This window comes from Charadrius vociferus, unplaced genomic scaffold, assembly GCF_000708025.1.
Source record: "Charadrius vociferus isolate BGI_N301 unplaced genomic scaffold, ASM70802v2 scaffold390, whole genome shotgun sequence".
Lineage (NCBI taxonomy): Eukaryota > Metazoa > Chordata > Aves > Charadriiformes > Charadriidae > Charadrius > Charadrius vociferus.
Window position 1 is genome coordinate 206,193 of NW_009646433.1, and position 15,001 is coordinate 221,193.

Here is a 15,001-nt window from a genome sequence, read left to right on the forward strand (position 1 = left end):
GGAAAGAGCCAGGAAACTCTAATTGCTCCAACTTGGCTCTTTCTCCCTACATTGAGTTTTGGGGACTTGCAGGTTCTCCCATTTGGCAGGAGGAACCTAAAAGGCTGAAGAGCCCTGGCTGCAGCCCTTCCCTCTGGTCACCCTGTGGCGGGCCTCAGGAACCACAGGCTCACCCTGGTGGGTGAGCTCTTGGGAAGGATTTTTAGGTCGAGTTTGGCATTTGAGCTGGTCCAAGGTGACACCACAGGTGTCAGCTCAGGCTCTTCTGTGTTCCTGGTACATGGAGGCACTGAGACCCTGGTCTTGTGTTCCCAGCAATAAAGCACATTAAAATATGAGGCAGATCTCTGATGAAAACCTGTTTGTATTGCAGCAGCATTTGTCAAACCTGACAGATGTGGAATACTTCCAGGAACTTAAAAATAGGCTTAACAGAAAATTATCAATTGAGGATCTCAAGAGGGAATGGAAGGATTACAAATACAAACTTTATCACACAAGGTCTGTAGTTGCCTCAAAAAAAGTCACTGCATTTGGTACTAAGTTAATTCAGGAACACTTTCAATTTTCAGCAGAAACAGTTTTCGAAGTTGCATTTCTTTCAAACCTGTAAGTGGAAATTTCTGTCTCATTTAAGGACTGGTCAGTGTACACTATCTAAGTGCTGCTGATTTTCATTTCTGATTTTAACATCTGGTACATTTGCACTCAGTATGACAGGTTGCAGGCATAGTTTGAGAACAGTCAAAGAAAGAGACAAAACCTGTTAACTTGAGGAGGGGTTTGGGAAGAGAAAGCCCAAAGTTAAAGGTGGACATAAATTTAAAGGAAAGTGCTTGGACTTTTGGGTTGAATGCAACATCACAAATTTCAGTTAGATGAACAAAAAACCAGGTGATGGAAACCGGTGTGCTTGCAGGTGAGGATGCCTGTTCATAGGTTTGGAGAAGGAAGGTACCAGAGAGGAGTGTTTTGCCAGTGATCTTTGCAGTCCTCTGCAAAGGCCATGAGAAAATACTGTGTCTTTCTACTGCCTGCGGATGCCACTGATCCTGTTTGCTGCATGAAGTTCGCTTCCTCCCAGAAATGTTGTGCAGGTAGAAACTGTGACTGGACTCCGAGATGCTGGGACTTCCCAGGCATGTGGCATAAAACTGGGGCTCAGTTGTGTGTGCATGATGCCTTTGCTCTGTCTGGGATGTGGGGGTCTGTCTTAATTAATGAGGAGCTTGACCATATTGCACAGACATAGTAAATTAAATCTGAAATGTGTTGTGCTAGGAAATAGCTGGTATGTGTGGCCTGGACTTCCACTAATGTCTCTGTAGTCGCACAGCTAAAATTGTTTTTGCTTTCATAGAATCATAGAATCGTCTAGGTTGGAAGAGACCCTTGGGATCATCGAGTCCAACCACCTCCCCTACTCTACAAAGTTCTCCCCTACACCATATCCCCCAACACCACATCTGAACAGCTCTTAAACACATCCAGGGATGGTGACTCAACCACCTCCCTGGGCAGCCTATTCCAATGCCCGACCACTCTTTCTGTGAAAAATTCTTTCCTAATGTTCAGTCTAAATCTACCCTGTTGGATCTTGAACACATTCCCTCTTGTTCTGTCATTAATTACCTGTGAGAAGAGACCAGCACCAACCTCTCTATAGTGTCCTTTCAAATAGTTGTAGAGAGTGATGAGGTCTCCCCTTTGTCCTGGCTTAGGTACTTACTTGGCAAATGAAGAGTAAATGCAACATTTATTAATGTTTACTAATATGGTCTCCATAAAATAAAACAGATCTGAAATAGAAATGAGATTGTTTTTGTCAGATCATATTTAAATTGGAAGACCTGTGTGTCCCTGGGAACGTGACTCTTTTTAAATGCTATATCATTTTGTTTGCAGGTACCTAACTTAATAATCTATGCACATAACCAGAGAATTTGAGTTCCCAGGAGCTCAGTTCTGGCTGCAAATATACACAAACTTTGTTAATATACATACTTTTTCCCAGACGTACCAAAATGAAACCAGGAGTTTTCAACATGGCAAGGTGTAATAAGCCTACTCTCAGACGTAATAACGTTGAGTGCAAAAGCTAGTTTGTAGAATTGGGTACTGTGGCAAGAAAAGTCCATTAGTTTGGGGTAATTTCTACCTTGCAAATTGTGGGAGAACACCGCTGTTCCAGAACCTGAACTGCGTAAAGTTTCATGTTCCTGTGCCCCCTTGTGCTCCAAGGTTTCCCTGTACTGGTTCTCCCTCATCTCGAAGTGTTTAGGAAGGTAAAGAATAACTTTCCAATCGTGACATTCGTAAACTGGGCCAAATTCACAAAGAGGTCCAATATGTGAATGGAAGTAAAACTTGCTGATTTTTCTGCTCTGTCTCACAAAATAACAGGGTCATAGCATAAAGAGCTGTCAGTCCATTCCTCTGGCTCCAAGAGTGGGGGGGCAGTTCTGATGAAAGTCTGGCTGATGTCTTCCTAAGACATCCAGTGCTGAAGATCTCTTCTTAGAAGCCTCATAATCTTTCCAGGGTTTAGGTGAGGAACCAGTATGTCTGGCTCTTATTCCAGTTCCTGAATCCAGGGCTTCCACCTATCAGCCCTCCGCTCTCACTGTCTGACCTGCCTTTCCAATAACCAACTGGTTGTTGTATTCATTTGCTTTGCTTTTCGGTGAGGACGCTGTGTTTGTTCCTGTTCCTGCTGTACAGCATTGTTTTCCTTCTTTACACATGACCGTTAGTAATTTTGAAAACATTTTCGCTCATCACCTGACCCAGATGAAATGCAGGGATAATTCCTATGCTGTTTTTTATTCCTCACGAAAGAGTTTAAGTATGGTAAAACTTAGGAGAAACAACTGTGCTGATGCGTTTCCATTATCAAAGGACATGTAACTGGAGTAAGTTTCTCTAATTTCAGATAGCTCCATCCCTGAAAAGCCTAACTCAAAGTCATTGCCTTCTGCCTATTTTTGTGCATATCCTTCTTGTTGTTGTTGTGTGCTGTTTCTTAAAATCTAAATCACCTTCAAGAATTGCTGTTGCCAAGGTCTTCTGGGAAATGAGACAAGAAACAAAGTGTTTGCTGGAATAGCCTGAAGACTTTTTATCTCGCTGCTGACTGTAGCATGTGCATTTTTATTATTTCTGTGCTGTCTGGTAAGAAGACGAACGTTTTCTTTTTTCAGATGTTCTCCAAAATTTTACCCTGTGTATTTTTCTTGTCTTGATAGCCTTTCCATTGTATGTGTGGGTACTTTAGCAGGTAATATTTTTGTTAATGGTGATTTTCTTTGTGTCCATACATGTTGTATCATATGAGAATCGCGATCTAGGGATATTTTTTTCCCAGAATTGCTACCTTTTTCTGTAGGTAATGGAGAATCTTATGTCAACCTTAGCAATCCATTTCTGGTCGCATTTGCTAAACTAAAAATTAAGAGGAATCTCACAATTCAGGGTCTTCCCAAATTTTATTTTGGTAGACATTTTACCCTTGTGGGGTTGCCAGAGACTCAAGGGCCTTACTTGGCGGATGAGCAGCAGGTCGGGGGCCAGGCAGGCTGCTAAAAAGCCCCTGGACTGGGGGAGGAAGTCCTTCTGGCTGCCCCATGGCCAGCAACCCCAACCTCCCCTCCAGTTGTTCAGAGAACTTTTGCTGCTCTGCATATCCATGTCTTCTGACTTGGAGAAAGATTGGATTGTTAGCTTTTCTTCAGTTGGCAGATCGATACGTTTTGAATGTATGCGTAGTTAGCTCTTCAGAAATAGCCCCTTGAGCAAAATATGATCGATGCCTTCTCAACGTATGCAGTTGTAAGCTTTTAAAAGCTTTTGAAGAAGAGCCCGTGTGGTTTGTAAATACCTCAAATGCCTTTTTTTTGCCTGTAAAGCCAGTAAGCCCATGGACAAGGGAGATCTGGAGCCAAGGAGCAAGTGGAGGAGGGAGATATGAGTAAACTTGATTTCTAGAAGTAGTTTGGCGAGTTCCTTTACCAAAGCCTCTTCAAAGAAGGAAAGTGTCATGAGAGGCAGGATTCTTGCATTGATAAGAAAGCAACCAAAGAAACCCCAAAACCAGAATGGCCAATTTTCACAGTAGAGGAAAGTCACTAGTGGATTCTTGCAAGAATATGGTGGCCAATTTTCACAGTAGAGGATTCTTCACTAGGTCACTAGTGGATTCTTGCAAGAATATGTGCTAAAACATGTTTTATTCAGCATGTATGTAAGTTTTCTAGAAGTGTGGTTTGGACAGTTAGGCTGTCCAGAGTAATTAAAAAAAAAAAAAAAAGGGTGGGAGAAGGGGGAAGAGTATGCAGAAAACATTGAGTGACTAGGAGAGAGAATGGCAGATGAGAAATGTAATGTGGATAAATGAGAAGTGATCTTTGTGGGGAGAAAAGCTGGTCCTAGCTTCATGTGTGAAATAACGGGCTTTGAAGTGGCTGTTAGCACTGCAGTAAGTGCTTAGGTTTATTAAGGATTTGGATTTTAAAAAGCCAAGCAACCTAAAAAGCAAACACTGAAAAACTAAGTGCTTTTAGCAGAACACCTAAAAGCAAAACACAGTTTCAAATAAAATGTTATAAATTATTAGGAAAAGATCATTTTGCATTTCGGAGCATCATCTTGCCACTAATTTTATACCTTGAACACTGTGTGGAGTTACAGTCAAATCATTTCAAAGTGAATAGAATAAAGCTAGAGAAGAGCAACCAAGATGATCAAAGCTAAAGGACAGCAGCTCTTAAGGAACAGCTGGATTCTGGAGGATCCCAGGATCCTTCAGCTGGACTGAAAGAAGTTAGGGAGATGTGTAAAATTATGACTAGCGTTTAGTGAAGGTATTGGAGGATGTCAAAGAATTTAGCACGTTGTGAGTTCAAAACAGAAGAGACAGACCACAGGTTTTACGTAAGGAATGCCATGCAAAAGTGTAGGTTTGATGGATTTGTTGAAAGAAGAGTCCATCCAAGGCTGTTGCAGACGTCAGGACAGTCTCTTGCATGGAAAATGTCAGCACTGTGATTTTCTGGGGTCTGGGAAAGTGTTTTTGGGAAACACTATCACTTTCTCGCTCTGCTCTGTCCTCAGCATTGCCTGATGGTTTCTGCTGGAACCAGGACATGGGGGCTAGATGGGTCTATGGTCTGTTCTTGTGCAGGTTTTTGCAAATGTGATTAATATTTATTTATGTATTTAAAAATAATAATCTGATGATGTATGATGGAAATATTTCCATTTTAGAGGCAATCCTTTGTAAATTATGATTTATAACGGTTGAATTTTTATAAATGTAAACCTTTATATGTGTTTTGACAAGAGTCATTGCATTTGTTCTCTGTACCATTCCGAGTTAGAATGGGCTCAAAAGAGATCATAAATGCTAAGGAAAACAGAAAATTTTCCCAGAAGGAAGTTTTTGAAGACTGAAAGTGAAATAATGATCCCCTGTAGGGGAAAGACATTTAGTTCTCTCACCTATCTCCTTCAGACTTGTTTTGCTTTGCAGCTTGCAATGCAGAGTGCTGTTGGACATCTAGTAGAGGACTTTACAGACCATAGTCTGATCTAATAAAGACATTCGTGTTGTCCCATGTTGAAAAATACTGCCATATGTAGTGAAAAGCCTTCTTTGATGTTTAGAGGTTCGACAATGTTGGCTCCTGACCCCAGTGCTGAGTGAAAGGGAGGGTGAAATGGGAGAAGCAGAAAGCTTTGGAGGGAAGGGGGGATGATGGAGGTGTACTGCTGTCAGCGATGTTGGGTGGGCAGGCACAGCAAAGCACACCTCATGCGCTGGGTACAGAAGGAGAAATGCAACATCGCAAAGGCCTTACGTAAAGGGTCCTTTCTGGTTTAAGGTCTCGTAAATGTGGCTGCTGGAGGAGGGGTTAGGAAGCAGCCAGTGTAGCCATGGCTCTGATATTCTGGGGAAGGAGCTACATTTCTTTCCGATTTACCTTAGATTGCTGCTATAATTGGGAGTAGAACTCTGAATTTTGCTCTGTGTTAGGCTGTCACAGCATGCTGGAGAAATGTAATCTGCTGAGAATCCAACAAGTATTATGAACCCATAAGTACTGGGTTCTGTTGAGGCATGGAGAAATAAAATAATGGTATGTTAAAAATCAACGAACTTGAATTAGTCCTTGGGCACTGGTAATTTATGTTGCTCAGCACGAAGAGACTTTCTGTCAGAAGCACTTGCAGAAAGAGAATACAAGAGCAATGTCAGTGGCCTCAACATGTGGTGGTGACCTTCCCCTAGTGAAACATTAAAGGAGGATCGAGAGGACCCTTCTGTGAACCAAGCAATTATCCTACTGCTGCAACCCTGAGTATTAAAAAAAAAAAAGCTGTTTTTGAAAAACAGTTTCTGAACAACTGTTTTCATGTTGTCCTGTTTTAAGCCTTTAGTAGTCATCATTTTCAGGTTTTTCTCTAACTATGCGAGGGAGGGATAGGGTGCTTGCTTTTTCTAAGATGTTCCTTTGCTATCGTAATTTTACAGGATGGGGCTTTGTTTAGAATAATGTATGACCTGGCACTTCAAGTACACTTGCAACTTGTATACTTTGTCCCCAACCAGACCCCTGGCCTCCCCAGTCCTTAGTGGTATTTGTGTTAGGACAGTATAGTCTCTACAGCCTGATTTTTATTTTTTTTTTCTGTATCTCTGCTCTATCCTCTGGCTTTTTTAAATCTCTGCTCCTCTCAGCGCTGCTCTGTGACCCAAACTCTCTGCTTCACTGCTTCCTCTCTGCTTTCTCCTGGGCATCCATCTGTGTCTTTCCACGGTCACTTTTTATCTTTCAATCTGTTGCTCATCCTCTTAAAAGGAGGAAATGAACAAAAACATTAATGTAGGTTTATACACCTAGGAAGGCAAGTACTGAATATTTAGTGAATTTAGTAGTTAGCATTTGACTAACGTGCTTTCCTCTTCTGGTTTCTTTTCATCCTTGTTTGTTATGTTTTGATGTAGAGTGTAAATGCTGTGGGTCAGATTTTCCAAAGTCCCATATGAGTCATGTGGGTGAAGTACTGAGGTGGTGCTTCAGTGGCTTTATGGGACTCTGGTCCCATTGTGAATGTGGAGGGAAGGAGGAGAGGAAGGACCATGATTCTTTATGTTCTGCAGGACAGGCATACTTGTGCTATGAACTGGCAGTGATCCCAGCGCTTCTGCCTTTCCCCAGTCAGGAGCTGCCTCTAAAATGCCTTCCATCATCTTGCTGTGTGGTTTCAGCCTGGAGCAGGAGTCGTTAGTGCTAGGTCTCTGTCTTCATGCTGGCTGGGAAGCACTAAAACAAGACAATGAGTCACCTTCACTTAGAGTGGACCCAAACTGGTACTGTACAATGTCTTAAGGACAGACCTTTCCCCATAGTACACAAATTCTTACAGTGGATCAAGGTGGGAAGGCATAAGGTCCACGTTGAGGACTAGGAATAAAAGCCTTAAATGTGGACTTGTCAAACTCCTAGTTTGGCTGAAATGATGGACCGGTTTCAGCTATGCTCTGCAATTGCTTGGAGGCTGTGGCTGCATGTGGATCAGGATGGGAGAGGACGGGTCAGGACAGCAGGAAAACAATCTTAAAACAACCTTTGAAACTTCGCGGGGACCCTACTGATGATGTGAGAACAGAGAATAGGGAAGATGTAATCCAGAAGGTGGCTCTGTCAAATTATCCTGTTTTTGTGTATGAACATGAAATGTGGGTCTAAGTAAGTTCATGTTAAAGTTGATAATTTACTTCTGCAGTAGGGTTTTCATTTTCCATGGACTTCTAATTTATTGCTATTTAATCTATCCTATTCTACAGACATACACCTTCAAATGCAGAAAAATAAGTTTATGATCCAGGTTTACCTGTGAAAACTCTGTAGAATATCAAAAAAGCAAGTACCATTTCAACTGATCCATCCAATACCTTTCTATAAGAAAATAATCCCCATTTTCAAATTGCTTTACAGTCATTAGCAGGCAGACGAGAGCAGTACAGAGATACAGGTGTTTTTTTAATGTGCATTTGCTCTGTCTGAGAGAAACCTGGCGTATTGCACGCTGTGTTGCTCAGGAGTCACCAAGTGGAGGAGAACTCACTGGGTGTGTGCAGGTGGAACTCAGGTTCTACAGCACGTTCTTAATGGTCCTGAGGAGACAGAGGTGGGACTGCACATGGAGACCTTCCTGAGTCTCTGACCTCCCTCTGCCTGCTTTGGTTTTTTCAACTTGACCAATAGAAGATGCAAGAGCAGAGGCAGCAATGGGAACGTTGTTCACCCTTTGGCAGAAGGTTTATAACCACTTGGTCTGTCTGGCATGGGGTTTTCCAGCTCCAGTGAATGTCCCCACCTTGACATCAGCTCAGGTGCCACTCACCATAGTCACCACGAAGTCTGAGCTTGCTGGCCTGCTGCTGTCCGGGGGTGCTAAGTCAACGGCTCTCTACAAAGCAGGAGTCTCTGATTTCTTTAGGCTCCGTATTCTCACTATTCTTGCTTGGTTGGTTTTAATTTTTTAACCGACTAGGTGTGGGAGACCCCCCCCACTGCTTTAGAGTGCAGAAGTGATGAGTTTCTTTCTATCTGTTGACAGCTGTCGGTGCTTGGCCCTCCTGCAGCTCTGTGAATGAGAGTGTGTGTATGTATATGTATGCCTTTTAAGTACCAAATTTTCTTTTCTCTTGTCTTTTACCTCCTTTCCCATAAGTGAATAAGTAATGCGTCATGCTGCTTATGTAACGTACTGTGCCCTTTGCGGGTACAGTGCATCAGATATCTGATTCTTTCCTAAAGTCACTTCTTCCAGCTGGGTACCATGACAAATTCATGGTTGGTGTTCCAGGGTAGCAAACACTGTGTATGTTTAATGTAAATTCCCTGACACGTTTTTTGGACTTTGTTATACAGACTTGATTAATATGCTGAAATGAAAAATATATTCTGTGTGAACAGCAGAATGTGAATTTTTATTATCTTTAGTCTTTTTGTACATCATACAGCTGAAGTAGTTGCTAATGTAATTTGGCGATATTGGAGGTTAATCATGCTGTTGCAGATAGTTTTATCTTTCCATCAACTTGGAAAACAAGTTTTAGACTATTTTCAAAGGAAGATTAAGTACATTTGGATGATAAAAACTTTGGGGGTGACTATACTTCTGCCTTGGCTTCAGACATGCTTCCCTTCAGACTTCAGCTCTGTATTTGTGAGCGCTCCAGTGCTTCTGGGATCTCTCCCAATTTTCTGCGCTGAACACAGCTGATGCTGAACTTGGCCTATCCAGTTCTGAGCATGGGGAAGGTTACACTCTGTTGCTGTGTACGAGAGCCCTGTGAGGGTAAGGTCTGTCCAAGGTATATTTCGCAGGTAAGCAGAAATACCCCTTGCTTAATTGGTGGCAGTTATGTTCGTCTCTTCAACATCAACAGAACCCACCATTCATGATATGTGAAGTCCTTAATCCCACTTTCAGGCACAAGTTGAGCCTTTGCCTGCTGCACCCCTTTGGTAGCATGGTCAGCGGGGAGGGGGGACGTGCGCGTGCTTTGAGCTCTGCGACTGCAGACGGAGAAACCGTGACTGCCTTTTAACTCCTAAAAGTAAAGTGCTGCGGGTGCCATTCTACTAGAATCCTGCTTTCTGATTCATGTGCTGGCATAAGGGTTATTCCCAGGCCAGTCATAATTCACTGACTTCTTAAAAAAGGGCTCTGCTGAAACATTCAACTAAAATAATCCCAAGATGTGTAAATCATTTAATAAGTGAGTCTGTGCTGAGGGTCTGCTGTCTTTAGGAGAGCATGAACTACAAATTCTGTATTTCATGGCTTTTGCCCTTCCTGTAGAAAGATGACCTTCTGCGGAGACTGATCTGTGAAAACAAACCCTTCCCTATTATTTCAGTCTAATGAAGGTTTTCAGCTTCTGGATTCCTCTCAAAGGAATAGTCTAGTGTAGAACTATTCGTATAATACTGACAATACTTTACATTTTTTATTTTTGTTGTCTTATTTTGTAGCTACTTGTTGAATAATTCCCAACAAGCTCAGATAACGTGACTGAATAAATGCCATTACTTTCAGAAAAAAATATTATTAGACATGAAAATAATAGATCTTTCCTTTCTTGTACAGTCTGTTGTTTTCTGGCCTTTTTGTTGGGTTGTTTTTTTGTTTTCTTTTTAGCCAACAACTTGCTTGACTTTGATTCCTTGAGGCTTATTCCATACTAATCCCTTATAAATCTGTATGGTCTTTCCACAAGACATCTCCACAGTCACCAGGTTCCAGTGAAGGTGGAAAAGCAGCCCAATTGTGGTCTCCACACAAGATGAAAAGCTGTTCAGTCTACATGCGTGGGCAATCTAACTCTCATATCAGTCTTCATTTAATTGGCCAGGAAAAAGAGTCACTAGTCGTAGTCCCTGGTGTCCTTTTCAATGGCTTGTGCACACAGAACAGAAATTTGGGGAATAGTGCTGAAAGACTATTCCACACATGGGTGTTTGAGTGTAACTTCCCAGAAATTGAGTACAAGAAACATGGAGCTACATGGACCACCTCTCTCCTCGCCACGAGTGGCATTATCCTGTTCGCGTGCAGGCTTTGACCAACCCCTCAACATCCCCAGTACTGTAACATTGAACTTGCAATATAATCGCAGGAGAAGGTCTGTAACTTTTATAACAAGGTAAAAGATTTCCCTTCAGCTAGAGTATTGCTTGAGCTTCTGTTTGTGCAAAGAATTACAAAAGCAAATTGTCTAAACTTATTGTATTAGTGAACTGCAAATACCGAGGGATGCGTTTGCTGTTGTGCTCGCGTGTATGGAGAGTTAATGGACAAACTGTTGATGCGGTTGCATTGACCTACACATATTAGGATTTATTGTTAGTAGGTTACCTCCCTGGCATTTTAGGCCAAGGACAGAGGCAGGATGTAAGGAATGAGATGATAACTATCTAAAGGGGGGGTGGGGGGGGGGGGGGGGAAAAGACCCATAACGTTAGGTTCTTTGTAAATTAGAAGAATAGTACTTTAAGGATGGCTATTAAAAGGCTTATTTACAAACTGCTGTCTCTTGAAGAGAGGGTATAAGTGTGTCGTTAATATCTGAAGAAAAAACAGTCCATTTTTTAAGAACAAAAGAGTCGCTGTATCAAAACAAACCAAACAGAAGTGCTTTGTTAAATCAAGCAGATAACTGTTACAGAGTGCAACAGAGGAAAGTCGAATGAGATGCAGAATTCAAAGCAGTGAGGTCAGTTAAGTAGCAGTGGTTTACTAGAGACTACAAAATTCATCATCAAATCAAGACTTTAAATTGATTAAATATTTTTTTAAGTATGTAATTGAGATCATTTATTCTCAGGTTCATTAAAAATTGAAGTTGGTTGAACTCTTTAGCCCTTTCAGAAGTCAGAGTTTGGCAGAAGTCAATCTTCTAGAAAATAGGCAAGGGAGGATAAAGCCTCCTTGGACAAAGAGCAACAAACTGTGGGGTACGTCGCCCATGCCAAACCAAAGCTGCCTGCAAATGCCAGGTACTAAAATATTTGGTGTGTGCCACCAGGACACTGTTACAACCACTGCTGACTTGTTTTGCAGCACTTTTCTCTTTATGTTGATGTTGCAGTCTAAAACTGTACTTCTTTTTTTGCAATCCTTAACATTTGGAAAGTGCTTCTGGTGCTAAGGTCCTTGTGTACTTGCTGCTTCCAAATGCGCGCTGTGCCATGAGGAATTCATATGTGCCTTTGAGGTGTGTATTTTTTCCTCTGATTACTTGTATGCAGCTCATGGAAGAGCAATCGCTATGTTCCCAGGGGCATGGCCCTGCAGACTATTCTGTTAGCAGTCAGAGCTCTGCCATGACTCTCGGTCCAGTTCCTTTGGTGTTGCATACGCTGGGTTTCTCCACAGGCTGCGCGACTGCAAAGCCTGAAAGTAATTTCCCTTTGCTACTGTCACTTCAACCAGGACCTACTAATGTTAGATTATACTCATAATCTTGAGTTTTGTAGAAACCAGGGACCAGCTTTCATTCTAGGAAAATCTGTTGGGGTTTTTTGGGGTGGGTTTTTTTTTTGGTTTTTTTTTTGTTTGTTTTTAAACACTTGATTTTCTGAGGAGAGAAATAAACCTTCTCTATATGTCCCAATTGCTTAAGCATCTGAAAGTGTTGTATTGGTGGGCAGTTGCGGTAGCTCTGCGTCTTGGCGATTTGTGCTGTGATGCCTCTTTGTTCCTTGTCGACTTTAGCCTTCAACATGGGAGAGAAGACAGAACCTGTTGCTGCTTTTTCCCTCCCCGATTTCTGCATTGTCTGTTGCAGTCTATTTTCCCATTACTTTCATGACCCTCTCCTGTTCCCTTTCCTGTGTCATCTGGTTGTTTCAGTTGCCCCAAATCTTTCATCCCTTCAGCTCCCTCTTTTCCCAGCAAGAATTTGTACATGTAATATTTTCTGTAAGCCCTACCTTACAGATTTGCTATGTGTAGGTGGCCCTTGCTGAAATGCCTACTGCTCTGCCCTTTACAGGTGGAAATTGCAGATTTTCAGTTCCCTTGAGAGTCATTCGACTAGAGGTGTAGGAGCCTTCTGTTGGCATTAGTGCTGGTGAGGATGTAGCCAGAACTTAGACTTTGCCTTCAGGTCTGACCAAGACGACTTGAAAAAAACTAAACCAACAGCAGCCATTAGTGATTGTGGCATTTCTTATCCTGTTGGGTTTTTTTCCCAGGGAGGCTTTTCTTGGGGCATCTTTTGTTCAGATGACCTCATATTTGGATCACGGACCTTTCTTTGCATCGTCCTTGAGGCGCGATAATGAGGGCAATATACAGAAGCTGGTGGATCTTACAGATTTTAGAGGAATTGGTGACTAGACATAAACACTTTGAACTGTCAAAGAGTTGATAACTAGATTGTTCTTCCTGGTGAAATCCTCTTTATGTTAAAACCAGTGGTGGTGTCTCCAAAGCTGTAGGCCAGTTGAAGCCACTGGGTTGGGGTATTGCCAAAGAAAGCATGCTGACAGCCATAAAACAGACAGGCAGCAGCTGTGTTTCCCACGTGGCTCAAAGGGTATTGCTCCTCTAACTTAAAACCAGACTTTGGTGCAAAGTTACGGACGTTTGGCAGCAATTCTTCCCATCAACTCTATTGTGCTATAAAAACTAGTTTCAAAATAAATGATTCTAAAAACCTTACCACAGTGTTTTCCTCAATAGGACTGTAGACAGTTTGCTGTGGTTAAAACCAGTAATTAGTTTTACTGTCTTATCCAGGTAAATCATTGGCCCAGCTCAGAACTGCCCCCGCCCCCTCCCAATGGATATATTTATATACGGTTGCTGCTGTTATAAATTGAAGGTGTAGAGAAACTTTACTCTCCACTTTGGAATAAATTATTTGGGCCCTTAGTACAGGATGTTACGCAATAAATATTTTTAACTAATATAAACATTCTGCAGCTAGTGACAGTCATGGATTTTCTTTGTAACTGTTGAGGAACTTAAACAAAGATCACTTCTTTTAATATTTCAGTGTGAAGAAAACTGGGTAGTGTTAATTTTTCAGAATAATAAAATCTTAGAGAAGTGTTTATAAACAATCTGCATGCAAATCTGAGGCACCAGAGTGCAACGTTTAGGGTAGTTAGCAATGCTTGACATTTGGTAAATGAGTTGGAGTGCTTTACATGGGAAATTATGTACATCGTGGGTACTGTGAACTGACTAACGGAGCTGTTAGGCAAGACTTCTGACTGACAGGGTGGGACAAGACAAGAAAAAAAGCACGTTATATATGTTGAATAGATGGCTGGTCCTAATTAAGTACTGTCTTTGCCTTGTAGAGATAGTTTTCATTTCTTTATGTTGCAATTTAGTTCTCTGTTGCAGAGCAACTCAAGGTATAAAACCTCTTTTTTTTTTTTTTCCTGGAGGGCTTTATGTAACAGATCTTTTTCCCCCCTCACCCTGATGTGTCACTCTTGCTGTGGGGAAATGTATTCTGGTTTTGGTTGTTATTTCAATGCTTTCGTTTGTTTGAGGTGAGATTTGGTGATGATTGCTCAATGGAGAAAACCTCATAATGTTAAATAGATATCTATATGATGGGTCCCATTGTCAACATAAATTATTGTGCATTGCAAGTGCTGCTGCTACTATTGTCTGAAATAGCTTCAGTGTCAGGAATTTTTTCATTGCAGGTAATACGATTCAGACTTTTTAAACATTACTCAAAGCATAAAATACCAGAAACCTAATTAGAAAACAGTATTTTTAGTGTTGCAGTTCTTATGAAAATACATAAAAGTGTAGATGCCTGTATAAATTTCTCCCTCGTGTGTTTATTTTTGCAGGCACTATCCTGGTTGACAATATGCTGATCAAAGGGACCGCAGGAGGGCCAGACCCCACCATTGAACTCTCCTTAAAGGACAACGTAGATTACTGGGTGATCCTCGATCCTATCAGCCAGAGGTTATACCTGAATAGCACTGGCCGAGTTCTGGACAGAGATGTAAGTTTGGGGCTTGCTGTTTGTTTTCTTTTCTCCTCATAGACATAAAATCTGTGTATGCTCACAGAAAGACCGTAAACACAAGACCTGCTAGAATATAATAGCTGCATCTATCTTTTGTCCCCAGATGGAGGTGAACAGAGTTAATTTGATTCTTTATTAGGACTTATTGGCAGCATGCAGAAACTTGACCATGTGTACAATTATTATATGTGGACGAACACCACAATAAAGGCCAAACAAACAGGTGTGGGGGTTGGCAGAAATATATATCAAACCAACCTCGACTAGTTTACTGAATTAAAAACATTTTTATTATGGTTTGCTGCTTTTGTCTGGAAGAAGTGCTGCTCACCTCGTGTCCCGTGACACTTATTAAAAGCCTACTCTAGCTGCGTACATTGACTTATGAGGTGTGAGAGAGAGCAAAGGAATTATGAATAT

At 41.6% G+C, this 15,001-nt stretch overlaps 1 protein-coding gene across 2 annotated transcripts in view; it reads left to right on the forward strand.

Moving 5' to 3' along the window:
- The window catches only part of PCDH15 (protocadherin-related 15), a 371,643-nt gene that overhangs the window by 82,712 nt on the left and 273,930 nt on the right, over positions 1-15,001 (forward strand). For both annotated transcript variants that reach the window (XM_009881484.1, XM_009881476.1), the window contains one exon: positions 14,397-14,557. In XM_009881484.1, the coding sequence (XP_009879786.1) occupies positions 14,397-14,557 (161 nt within the window). The remainder of the gene's footprint in view (positions 1-14,396; positions 14,558-15,001) is intronic.